The 13979-nt window shown below is 40.1% G+C and overlaps 1 protein-coding gene across 1 annotated transcript; it reads right to left on the bottom strand.

Moving 5' to 3' along the window:
* Positions 1 to 564: 564 nt before the first annotated feature.
* On the bottom strand, positions 565 to 6021 carry LOC113160173 (melanin-concentrating hormone receptor 2). The gene is made up of 2 exons (XM_026357254.1): positions 5399 to 6021; positions 565 to 3978 (listed from the first exon to the last, which is right to left on the bottom strand). Exons 1-2 carry the CDS (start codon positions 5800 to 5802, stop codon positions 3342 to 3344), a joined length of 1041 nt encoding a protein of 346 aa, XP_026213039.1. The 5' UTR covers positions 5803 to 6021; the 3' UTR covers positions 565 to 3341.
* Between the last annotated feature and the right edge of the window lie 7958 nt (positions 6022 to 13979).

The following is a 13979-nucleotide window of genomic DNA, read 5'->3' as shown; positions in this document are numbered from 1 at the left end:
GTCACATTATTGGATTATTTGTGACTGAATCTGTTTTTTAGTGTCAACCTCCTCACAACACCAGAGGAACCTGAGGGAAGCAGACTTCCACAACACCATCAGTGACAGTACTTTACTTTATTCTCATGCAGTACTTGCTACTGCTTCGCTTGGCACCTCGTAGCAGCTCACTACGGCCATAAATAACTTAAGAGCTTATGAGAAGCACTGCAAAAAGCAAAGTCAAGTGTTTTTTATTCTTTATATGAGGAGCGACAATTGAAGAAACATTTTATATTATTACCACTGCAGCAGTCATTGACTAAAAGCCTGAATCTCATCCAGGTGTTATTCACAGTTATTTAAATTAGAAATAAAAGCTGTGATGAATTGGGTTAAATTTAAAGCAGTCTTTGGACAACAGTTTGTGTGATTTGGACTATACTGGTTAATTAAAAGTTGTGACAACTAATTTATACCATAGACTACACAACCACATAAGCTTTAAAGGATTTTATTAGATGGTGGAAACAGCGATCATCACTGGAACAGCATCACAAACAGATGACGACTACTGAACAACGAATGGGTTAACATAAGGTGCTCGGAGGCGGCTGTTCAGCTCTCATTTCCTACTAACGTTGGCTCCTTTCAGGGCCGTGACACACCAATCCGACGGCCTGCTGACAGCCAGTGCTGAGCTGTCAGTGAGCCTCTGTCGCTTTTGTTTTTTGTGCCGTGTCCTTAGGTGTGTCCCGCACTGGTGCCACTACTTTTCAGTCGATTCAGCATGTTGAATTGGCTGCAGACCAAGCTGAGAGAGACCACTCTGATTGGCTGTTAAGTTTAATGAGTCAGTGCGGGAGAACAGAAACGGACCCCAGTGACATTTACAATTTCTTATCAGATATTTTATGGATTAGACATAACTATAAACCGTGTGTGGTGAGTGAGAGTGGTGTGCAAATCGTGAGCAAACGCTGCCAAGTGCTGCTTTGTTTACACTTTGTATATCTGCACTCCCAGGGTATCTGCTGGCAGTCTGGAAGCTTCCTCAGCTTTCCCTTTGTGAATGCCAAATACAGAATAACCTGCTGGTACGGAGAGTTATTTCCTGGTGCCACTTTTAGGCACAAACAAAGGTGACGTGAGGCGATGCAACAGTGGGTCTAAGTCTTCTTTAGTTCTTTGACATGGCCTTGGTGTGTCATGACCCTTAGCCTTTAACCTCAACCTTTACCACAGGCGTACTGTGAAAACAGTTGCTTGTCTTTTAATTGAGCTTTGCAGCACGAAGCTGTGTTTGTTGTGGGAATTTACCAGGAATGGAAGGTCTGATAAGATACACAGGTGCAATATTGAACAAATTACACCTTAAAAGGTATAAGAACTAAATTCAGACAAGATTAGCCCTGGTAAAAATGCAGGAGGCACTTCATAGCAGTGCATCAGCTGGTGAATTTTTAACAACAAATTTAAATATAATTTCATAACAATAAACTCATTTTCACAGATTGTCTCTACTGTCCTTGGGCCCAGTTGTTCGCTTTGTCCAGGTGTCAAAGTAAAACAATGCCTACAGTACAGTGCGGTATTTGCACACAGCAAGGAGAAGAGCCATACATGAGAAGTGATACGTGTCCAGACTATTTTAGACTAGTTTAGCTTAATTAGAACAGATAATGCAAATCTAATTTTTGTGTAATTTTGTCACTTGTCGTTATACAAATATCCACTCAGTCAAACGACATAATATCGATACCAGATTACATTTATTTCGTGTTGCCTTTGCTGTCTCTGCAATATCGCTATGTTTGTCTTCTGAGTTCATTATAGAAAAAGGTCCTTGTCACAAAAAATAGACTTCAAAGCCCAAAATTGAAAGTGGATCCTGAGCACTTTGACTGAATACAGATTGGTTTTGCACTGATGATAACAAAAGACAAACAACAGCCACAATATAGAGGAGACTGTGCATTGAACAGGACAAGAGGAGAACTCCACTGCAGTAATGTGCAAATTAAGCCAACCAAAAACCACCTGAAACAATATACATATGATAATAATACACAGTATCAACTTCATTTACACCAAATTTCCTCCCAAGTAACAAATCTCTCAGTGTGTACAGCGGCTGTCCAGTACTGTGTATATTCTTGCCTTCTGGTTGACCCTCACCTAACATTCGTACGATGGTGGTGGAGTGTGTCAGACTAACTACAGCTCAGGAGGATTAAAGGCTTGGGTAACCAGCGAGCAGAGAAAACACTGAAATGTCTCATATACATTTTGTAAGCTGTCCACGAACACTGTCATACATGCACTGGGATCAACCACAACTCCGTGTGTGGTTGGTCGTCAGATTGGGCCTGACGACGAGAAACGTTCTTGTTTTCGGTGAAACATTGACTGTAAAGCAGTCAATGATGCTGAAAGAGGCTGCTCTTCTTGACTTTAAATCTGTGCCCATAGATAGTGTAATTACTGTAGGTACCACTTTCTAATACATGGCTTATGACTTGTAATTAGTGGCATTAATGCATCATGAATTATATTGATAACAGATACTAAAACTATATGCAATCAGTTTGGCAGAAGATCTGGACAAAAATTGTATGTACTGACAAATGAAGGACACTTACAGAGGTGGACTTAATCATTAACATCCAACTTAATGATAATTTACAGCATAACATAACACTTGGCTGGCTATTCACGGGAGAGGAAGTGAGAATCCAATGAGCATTTAATAATAAAGTGACAACATTTATTACATAATACACATTATTACAAAATAGAAAGGACACCGGATGGTTAGATTATGAACAATTCAAAATGCCTTATATTACAGATGTATATAACCGATCTATAAAGCATTAATTAATTTAGCATAATAAAGCCACTCAATATCACAATGGGCTGAGCTAAATAGCTCCATGAATTTCATCCTGAGCCTTCAGGAAGTTGGTCAATACTAAGTCACCTGCTGAAACACTACTGAATATTGTAGCCAGACCTCACGAGCTGCAGTGGAGTGTTATCTCTGACCAGCATGATATTAAATGTAACCTGTGCTTCACAAAGGTTAAAAGCTCTAAGTCCAAAACTAAGAAACAGCCACAGCTGAGTTGGTCATCATCGTCCCTTCTCGTTTGTGCATCTTTGAATGTCAGTCCTCATGTTCCCTCTCACTTTGGCTCGGAGACAGTCATTTTTCTCTTTAGCGTGCTTACTTTAAGCAGCACGTCTGTTTCTTTGACATCGCCTGTATTTTACTGACTGATATTGCTGCTTCTGCCTCCCACTCAGTTCTATGACTTTAAAAAAGCAGACAGGTATTTCTCCACAGGCAACAATCGGGATTAGATGACAGCACAGCGGTAGGTGTCAGTGGTTGTGCTGGAAACATCTGGTTTGACCACCGTCATTTTGGACGAGTGCTGGGAGCTATGCAGCACGTTTCTGTGGCAGAGACGCTCGCGGTAGTTCTGAGCGAAGATTAGCAGCATGAGCGGGTTGATGCAGCTGTGGGAGTAGCTGAGGCAGATACTGATGTTGTAGGCATAGATGAAGGGAATTGTCGGGGTTGTGTTTCTCAGGTTGATCACCTGGATCACGTGGTAGGGCGACCAACAGATCAGGAACACGGCAATGACCATCAGGACCATCTTGGTGGCTGTTTTAGCCCAAACGGACTGTTTCCGTTTGACCCGCCGAATGGAGCTGAAGACGCGGTAGAGAGTGAGTGAGTAGAAGGTGCTGATGATAATGAGCGGGATGATGAAGCCCAGGATAGACTGGTAGAGCGTGTACCAGTACATGTCTTCGGGCCCCTCCAGGGCCATTATACACACCTCAAAATGCTCTTTGCGCTCAACCTTGGCATACATCATGACTGGGATGGTGAGCAGGAAGCTTCCCAGCCACACCAGCATGTTGATGATGATGGTCCACTGGATGGTCCTCCTCTCTGAGGTGGGGTGGACAATAGCAATGTACCTAGAAAGAGGAATTCACTGTTTTAGCGCTGGACAGCTGACTGAAGCGATGACAGTAACTTTGCTGAATGTTAACAACGCTGGTTTTGCTTTAAGATGTAATTTTCGTTACGGGCAAGCTCAAAAAATCTAATCAGGCACGGGGGGATGAGGAGACCAAGTACCATGTCAGAGATACAACCTCAATGTATTACGTGCTCAGTAAAGTGATGAACGCAGTCAAAATTAGTATGATTTAGACAGGGTGACATAGCAGTAGGAAATTGAACACATTTCTGTTTGGATTTTGCATTAGATTGTGTTTCAATTTGTGGAGCTGCTCAGCTACTTCAGCTACAGTTCTTAGGACATTTGCAGGAAATGAATGACCACTTATAGCGAGTGTCATTGAAGTGGAGCAAATTACCTATTTCCAGTGCAGTAAGTCTGTGTCCAAGCCCCACTTGTCTGGTTAGATTCAACAGACAAGTAAACTCTTAAGATCCTTTCAAACACATCAAGGGCTTTTATCTTAGACCATAAATCAATAGGTTAACATTGTAATTGCCAACAGAAGCTGGTGTCATTATGTCTATTAGTCTGCTGGTTGAATCAATAAGTGTAGCTCTATACCCAGAGTCTGACCTATTGATATGTTACTTCAGACCAGCCAAGTTAGATATTGATATGATCAAAATCTTCCACCTGACGTTGTCAGAACTGTGGCTACATGCTTTTTAGTTAATACAGAGAAAGAAAAAGGGCACGGTGTGTACCAACACCCCACTCTATGTGTATGTGTAATGAAAACAGTATTACATACAAGCATCAGTAGGTTTCTTTTGACAGAACCCACACTGACACTAAGGTTTCCTAGTCTTTAAATATTGCTTGTGAACACTTAGATAGAACACACACACACACACACATATATATATATATATGTATATATGTATGCATGTATGAACACCACATTAGCTTAAGCAATTATCCATTTAAATTTTCAGCAATTTGTATTAAACGCTGCTGTGCTTATATCCACAAAACTGCAAATTACACAGCTCCTTGAAACAACATGGAACGAGCTGAAATAACCTTTTGCTGTGCTGATTCAAATGTTACTGGGTTTGTTTGCATAACCAGAGGAATGTGTCTCACCGTGGAGTTTGGGTGGGAGTTGACATACACATGTTAACAGGCAGGTAGGTGAGATGTAACCAAATAGAAAAAACAAGCTTGGTACATTTCTGTTTTTAATGGATGGAAGTTTAATTCCTGTGGGCACATAAAGTGTCATTTGAATGTTTTCCCATCACAACATGACACATACATCATTTATGTATAGGAAACACTGTGCCATTGGATTGTTGAAAATATGTATTCTGTATTATGTAAAGGATTCATAAACTATTTGCTGTAATGCTGATGGGTTCAACACTTACCTGTCAATGCACAGCACAGTAACAATCCCCACAGTTGTGAACTGGTTGCTGACATCCACCACCACAACCGCTTTGCACATAAAGTTTCCGAAGACCCACTGTCTGTCTCTGACCAACTGGTGAATGTTGAAGGGCATCACAAGCAAGAAGAGCGTGTCTGCTATCGCCAAGTTCAACACGTAAATGTCTGACACCATCTTCTTCTTGCATGCCGCCACCGCGTAGATGACCAGACCATTGGCGATGACTCCGACTGCGCACAGGATTCCGTAGATCGAAGGGAAAATGTGCATGAAAGTTGTGATGTCGATTTGACTGTAAGGCGACGGTGTCGAGTTCAGACATGGCAGCTCAGTCGAGTTGCCTGTTTGGTTGTTTTTGCAAAATAGGTCCGTGCCATTCATCTTCAGGTACTCGAACCAAGCGCAGCCGTCGACTGGTCTCCAAAGTTGGACAGCAAACTCGCGCACTCTCCAAGAGCGCGCGTCCTCTCCTGTGTTTATTTCCTTTAGACCGAGAGTTCAATCAATTCAAATCAAAGATAATAATCAAATAGGACTACATGTGCAAAGATGCCGGTCCCTGCAACATGTTTATCTCTAGAAGCAAACTGTGATCTAACTGTGTGCAGTGCGCCTCCGCTGTGCGCTTTACCAAACAGTGCGCGCCTCAGAGGGCAGAAGTTCCCTCCCTTCAAAGACCATTTGCTGTCATTAGAAGAAAACAAATCTAATCCCCTCAAATACTAGTCTGCTTACTTTTTGAGAAATACAAGAAATGAAGCGCAGAGTAAACCAACTTTGTTCTGATGCTGTCATTTTTACTGAAGGACTTCATACTGTAGTGACGCTGAGCTGAATGTGGAGTGATGCTCATTCTGACGTGGTCGTTTGTGTGATAAATCCAGAAATGGCAAAGGGTTTTGTGTTTAACCTTCAGGATAGCAAAATAAAATAGACACAGAAACAAATCAAAGACACTTTTATTACAGACTCATCTTCATACAATTGTATTGATGGCTAAAGGTTTTGTAGGACTTCAGCAATCAACTAATAATCAAATAATGAATTGACTTGTTTGAAATTAAATCATAAGATTATAACATTTTTTTTAAACATTACTAACTGAAGGTTGCAAACGTGGGTAAAGATTTACCTGCTAGTCAACAGTCTGCCTTTTTCAAGTAGTACTTGTTTCAAGTTTATTTTTTTCTTTTTGCAACTACACTCCCCCATATGTACTTTTACTTTTGCTGTAGAGTGAAAACATTTTGGGTTCGACATCAAAACATGACTATGAGACAAAAGATCAACTTGTCAGCTTTTATTTCCAGGTGTTTACGTCTGGATCCGATGCACAACTTAGACGATAGCACCTTTTGTCTGAACCCACCCATTTCTCATGTGAGCAACTCTACTGGAACAGATTTAAAAAAAAAAGATTAAAGTGGATAAGACTTATTATTATTTAGTTGCAAATTCTCTGTATGAATAAAAACAGAAAATAATTATTGTTCTTGCGTGCAGGCCGTTGCAGAGTGATGAAGATGGCCTAGCAATTTAGGGTGGGAACCGATCCCTCCAGGGATGATTCTTTTATTCTGCACCCACAGGAACACAGTCATTAAGGAATAAACCAGTATGTTGAGTAACGACAAGGCAAAGTACCTTCAGGCATATTTTATTCTTTGCACTGTTTTTATGATACACAACTGTTTTACATTTTGATCATGTTTTCACCTTCATTTGGTTTGTAGAATAATGCCGGTTATTAACTAGCTAGTTGGTTTCAGGTCTGTCACTACATGATAGTGATGTAAGCATGCTTTTAATATAAATATATCTAAATAACAATAAGAATTTTTTGATGTGAGAAAATAATTTGATTAAGGAATTAAATTAAATATTGTGTGACAGGAGGCAAAGATGTTAAAGAAATACATTACCCTAAATAAATACCCCTCCCACCTGGTCTTCTCCAAATTATGATTAGTTTTAGCTTTAGGAAACTGAATTGATCTGGGCTTTAGCAAACTGTTGGTTTTTCTAATGGTGAGGATGTCCTAAAGGCCGCTCTGTAACCTTCATACCAAAGATGTGATTTTCTTTGGAACTTTGTTCTTACATCACTGACAACAGTTGTAAAGGACAGTGGTTGATCCAGAGTTTGAAGCAGCTCAGCAGAGAGGACTCTGCTGGGATATGACCACAGGTCAGGTGGAATATATTTAACTTTTTTTCCACGCTGCTTTCAGGTACTGTTTGTTCATTCTCCTTGATGCGTTCAAAGTCCAACATAATATAATTATTTTCACACCAGTTTTCAGATAAAATGCAGTCGGCTGCACGCTGGGCTGACAGTGTAGGAGAAATGAAACTTTAATGAAATTCACATTATTCATTTGTATTTTATTATCTTCATCTCTTCAATTTAGATGTGTGAATATACACTCCTCCTTCTCTGAGATAAAAAAAATTGCAGTGTAATTGGTGTCATCGAGAGTGTGTGTCAAGATTGTATCTACAAGTCAAAAGCATGTTGAATAGCAAAGTGTCTGTAGGAGTAACACAGTGACTGTGACTTTTAGATTCTGTGAAACCAAGGTCAAGACGGGAATAAATTAACCACCTTTCAAATGGAGGACTTGCATTTAGTCCCTCATGGCAGAACTCATCTGCTTTGCTTAAGTGTTCTTGAGTAAAACCTTAAGACCCAAGACTAATCAATATTATGTGCAGCACAACTATCAGATAAAAAGTACAGACTCACAGAACTGCTAGACCCTTCCTCTGGTTATTACTGTGATTAATGATACAAATGCTAGGATTCAAAGTTTATGGTAATATTTCTCAAACAAAAAAAGAATATAAATCTTTTCAGTTGCTCCTTCAAGCTACCAACATCATGTCTGTTTCTTAGAGAGTGCTCATACTGTATATTGGTTTAATTCAATTCAATTCAATTTTATTTGTATAGCGCCAAATAACAACAGAAGTCCTCTCCAGTCACTTTACAGTGTTCAAGGTTTAAGACATTACAGACCTTACAAAATATGACTGTATACAGAATTACATAGAAAACCTACCCAATGAGCCCATGTGAGGAGCAGCAGGTGACAATGGGGAGGAAAAACTCCCCAGCAGAAGAAACCTCCAGCAGAACCAGGCTCAGAATGGGCGGCCATCTGCCTCGACTGGTTGGGGTGAGTGAAAAGAGGAGAGAGGAAAGAACAGCAACAAAAAACAACAACAAGGAAAAATATTGTGCAGGTTAACAGAGCCAGTAACTGCACTCTGAAGATATACAGCTCCAAGGCCGAGGACACCTGCAAAAAAGTACAGAGAGGAGGAAGCGCAACTACTGGAGAGAGAAAAAAGTTCATGACATGAAATGGTAGCATTTGAATGGAGAGAGGAGAGGAGCTTAGTGTATCAGTAGAGGTCCCCCAACAGACTAACCTGTAGCAGCACAACTAAGAGATGGTTCAGAGTCATCTGAGCCATCTCTAACTATAAGCTTTATAAAAAAGGAACATAAGTTTAAATTTAAATGTAGAAAGGGTTTCTACCTCCCGACCCAATAAAGGTTTAAGGGGCAGACACGTCAAGATAATGGGAAAATATTAGTCATAAATGGTATTTGTTCAATAACAACATACTGTTAGCATTTGTATAAATGTAGCTGCTATACAGTAATGTATAGACTATATATAGCTGCTAGGCAGTACATGTTTCCTTCCCGCAGCTACCAGCTATATACCAACTACATTAGCAGCGGTACAAGACATTGTTAGTAGAATAATACTTTCTATCAGCTCTATTGGCTAATAGTGGAGGATACATGTCCAAGATAGTTCATGAGTTTGAAGGTGTGGAAGCAGGATACAGCTGAAAAAGAGCTCGGGCGCATCAATAAATCATGAACAAATGACACGTAGTTAAAGTGTACAGACTTTATTAGACATTTCAATTTACAGATTAAAGCCAAAGTAGGTTTTAACTGTGAATAGTTAATCCTAGTTAGATTTAAAAAGATATTTTAAATATGGATTAGCTGCTTCTTGACAGTAGAGTCTTATAACAAGTGCTCATTAATGAGATAACATACACAGTAACACAGTGGCCTGAAGCAGCTCATAAAAGCTGGATCAGATCCCATAAAGATGTCACGAGAGGAGTAAAAACAGGCACAACAGAAACAGAAAAAAGTACCAGTACTACAAGTAACAACCTGTCTGAGTTGCTCAGTATATTTCAGATAATCCAGGCAACAAACTGCACTTTTCTAAAGCCTCCTGGAGTTTGATGAAGGTTTCCTTTAGTCCTTCAAAAGCCTCTGAATGGCATTAATCTAAGATGGATGAACCGATTAGATGTTATATGTCTGCACCCAGAGACTGATTTACTCATAACCTGTCCATGAGTATACATGTCAGAAGATGTAGAAAGCGGGATTTCTTCCCAGACTACACTGACACTCTACATCTGCACTCTACAGGCTTGACGTGCTCTCGTGTGATTGTGGCAGATGAGCATCTTCTTCTTCTTTTTGCATTTCACCCATCAGGCCTGATGAGGGCTCATTATACAGTAGTGAAGAGTATAATTGCTTGTGACATTAAGTTATTTGACAGGAAAACGAAGGCACCTGCACAGATTCCTAGTCAGAATACTTCACAGAATACACTGAAAGGAAAACATCACATTCATATAAATCACTGACCAGAGAGGATTCTGGTCCATAAATGCACTCTATAGACATGAGACTGAATACAGTAAGTGATACTTAGTGTCTGCAAATAATAAAACAAGGACATAACAGAGCACTTAACTAGCTTTTCCAAGAACATCTTCAGTTGAACAGATGCTGGTTTCCCTGGGGCCTATAATTAAATGATGAAAATGTGGACTGAAATACCAAAGATGCCGCAGTGCCTATATGCATTATAGAAGGATACTTCAATCAGATCAGTATATAATGATGTCTGATGTCCTGCAGATATCAGACCAGACACTTTGTAATTGATTGAATGCAGTTATGATCATTTGTGCATCACTGGCATACATTGGTCTCTGCTGCATGTTGAACTGAACCAAGTGTCTCGCTGTTGTCCCGACTGAGGAGCAAATCCACAAACAAACGCAAAGAAGCAAAATAGTGGCAGTCTGGTTCACAGTTAATATGATCACATGCTCTCGGTGTCATATGATTTTTTTGTCTAGATAAGATTAATGTCTAAATACATCCTCCAGGCCTTTGCTAATTTTAATTGCACGCTCAGGTCAGTGTTTAAATGCCAGGAATGACAACATGAAACATTGTGGTGAGCGGCTTAAGATGTGGCTTTGAGGTTGCTTTCGTTCGTCATGGCTAGAAACAACATCCCCGTGCACTGTATGTGCCTTCCCACACATCATGATTATAATAATGCTTCAGTATGAATAGACATTACAGGGCAATACAACTCTTCATCCAGTCAGGCCTATTATCACATTGTGTAGTGACGCAACGGCTCGGCTCGAGGTCGTTTGAAGCAAAAACCAAATGAGGTTTGACTGGCGAGTGTCTCAAGTGAGTCTGCATTTGTCCTTCCGTGCTTGTTGTGTTCTCCACCAGCTGCTGGATGACACAGATCTTGTTTAGGATCTTCGGACAATCATATGATCTCCTTCTGCAGCTCCTCCGGGGAATCAGGCAAGATGAATACACATAATGTGGTGAGCCCATTCCTCTATAAAGGACTGATGGAGTCCTCTTACAAATACCTCATTTTACTAGGAACTCATTTTCCAAGAATTGAGGATCATAACAACTTTGTATTCTCCTACAGAGTTGGGATTTGCTGACATTCAAGCAGATTTTTTGTAGAATAATCTGTTTAGTCTGTTTGTTTTATTACTGTACATCATATAGAGTAGGTGGTGGATTAACAACCCTAAGACTGCAGCTTGCTGGTTTCTGTTTAACCCTCGACTCACAAAAATCTTTTTTTTTAACCTTAAGTGATCGTTGCATGCTCAAAATTGACAAGAAGACAGATATTTCAAGTCTCAGTTTACCCTCAGAGTAAACTGATTTGACAGCAGACTGGTGCAGAGCTTCTGCTGTTTACATCTGTCGAGCGTGTAATGATTTCCAAAATGTTCGTTTAGGAAGATGAAAGCACAGAGTTCTCTCTGTGAGGCTTATCTAATTATAGATTCAATATAAAATCAATTGAATTTGCCAATTTGCCAAATACTTGCCTCTGGTCTCTGTTTGTTCTTTGGATGTTTTTAAAAAGCAAACACATTTGTAGCATATGCACATGTAGCAGGACTTATATCTAGGCTCAATAAGAAGTTATAGTGCTGTATGAAGTTCCCTGAGGTTAGTCACAAAATGTGATCTTCACCAAAGTCACAAAAATCAACAAGCACAATAAGTCTGAGCTGATAAAACACTAGAAGTTATGATCTTCCATGTCTTTATTAAACACCCCCATACATACAGAGTGATGGTGGAGAAAGTAATAACAGTGTTTGCAACAGTGTTTTAATAACTGGTTGAACCACCTTTGGCAGCAGTAATCTCAAATGAATGCTTCCTGTAGCTGTGGGTTAGTTCTGCACAATGTTCAAGAGGAATATTGGACCATTCTTGCTCACAGATCTGCTTTGGCTGAGCCATATTTTTAGGTTATTCCACAGCATCTCTGCTGTGGGTTGAGCTCTGCGCTCTGACCGGGCCACATCAAAGAGGGAGTTTTCACGTCTCTCATTCTGTAGTAGATTCACTTCAGTGTCTAGGGTCGTTGTCCTGCGGCCCCAAATCATAATGCTCCAGCAACGCTACTGTGAGAAAGAATTTCTGGATTGATGAAACTAAGGCTGAAATGTTCGCAGCAGTACATTTGGCATTGAAAGGGGAACCGCTTGCCTCAAATCATGGTGCTCCTGTGCTGTCTATGGACCTGGACAGCTAGGAAAACGCATTCTGTAGGAAGCCTACTGTCTTTATTAAACCACTAACACAGTAAAACACGGTAAGACAAAGAACTGATTGTAGGAATGACATTACCAATGAAGTGTTTTTGCCACAAGGTCATAGTGAAGCTCGAAAATAGGAATAAAATCAAAATAATTTAACGTTTCATGTAAATTTGCCTTTAACCTTGTTTAAACTGATAAACTGATTTAGTATTTGTCTGTTGTTAAGCTGTGTGTCAACAAAACCTGTATGGAGTTCAGTCCCCCTCTTATTTTGAAGGATTCATCATACAGTATGAGCTTCAATATAACCTCATGTTACAGTGAAGCTGTTGCATTATATGAGAGAAACCACATTTAAATAGATAAGTCTGTAACAGCGTTTTAAAACCTCGCCTGTCTCAGCTGTTCTGCCTCTTATCAGCGCCGTCTGGTATCAGATGATCTGTAGTTTTTGTTGAGTTGATTAAAGAACCTTATCAGATGGGTTTGTATTTCCTTGATTTGGTTTTAAGGACTGATAGGAACACAATGTCCGCCAACCTTGTGCCCCACTGATTTCTGTCCAAAGCCTGAATGTCACTCTAAAATCTAAAATATAGATCTTTATTTTTTTTAATGTGCTTTCTGTGGCATTTCAGAAATCAATACTGAATTATTTGTGATGCTTTTAGTGCAATATTGTAAACACATTAGACCGTTTTAGGCTGATTGCTGACCACTAAAGGTGGTACAGAAGAACGAACTGTGAAAGAACTGACAGGCATCGACGCTTGAATTGCTTCTGTACCGGTTTTTGTTTGACTGTGTTTGTTTTTGTTAATGTTGTTTGCAGATAAAACACCGTTTCGGTGTGTAGATGATTTTGTCTCACACCGGTACTATTGTTGTCATCTCTCCCTCTCTCCCTCTCTCATCTTACCCTGCCTTCATGTCTTTCAAAGATCAAACAGAAAAGAGTCGATAATTAGCGATTTCTCCGCCTTTTACTTGTTCCATTATTTCATTTTGATAACAACCTTGAAAGCTCTCCGTATCTGCTTGAAGAACAGCACTTCTGTGCCATAATCTATCTGATGACTCGAACAGGGAAAATGTTCTTCAGATTAATGGAGTAATGATTAATTACTAATAGCCCACGCTGATGAAAGCTTAGCGTAACCCTGGATCACCAAAGTGGTGCTTAAATGCGTGTTCAAAAGACTGAAAAAGGGTCATAAAAACAGCTCTTAAACACAGCCGTAAGGTCACAAAGGTCTAGCTCATTATGTGCAGCACACTGTCCTGGACCGGATCATCAGCACACTGTGTCAATTGTCTGATCTGGATTATTAATGTAATTCCTAGTAACACTGGGCTGATGACTCATGGTCACCGTTTCGTAAACAGCTGGAAAGTTGGTTGAACTTCTCCCAGGTGGAAACACAGCAGGACGTGGCAGGAGAGAGAGGGACGTCCATGCTTCTTCGCTTTCAGTGCAATTAAAGGGGGTGGTCTGGCATTTTGCAGGTAGCCAGTACTTTAATAAAATGATTATTAGGAAGTCAATCAGTTATATTTGGCTGTGCCTACCTGCAGCAATACTGTCTTTATGGGGAAGAAGCAGCAGTCAC

Source organism: Anabas testudineus, chromosome 10 (genome assembly GCF_900324465.2).
Source record: "Anabas testudineus chromosome 10, fAnaTes1.2, whole genome shotgun sequence".
NCBI lineage: Eukaryota > Metazoa > Chordata > Actinopteri > Anabantiformes > Anabantidae > Anabas > Anabas testudineus.
This window is presented reverse-complemented; position numbering and strand designations above follow the sequence as displayed.

What these genes read in the sequence shown, in the direction of transcription:
- LOC113160173 (XM_026357254.1), bottom strand. Translation starts at nt 5,802, where the DNA reads ATGAATGGCACGGACCTATTTTGCAAAAACAACCAAACAGGCAACTCG. An exon ending in ACTGTGCTGTGCATTGACAG is followed by an intron (nt 3,979 to 5,398) that starts GTAAGTGTTGAA and finishes TCCTCTTTCTAG; the next exon opens with GTACATTGCTATTGTCCACC.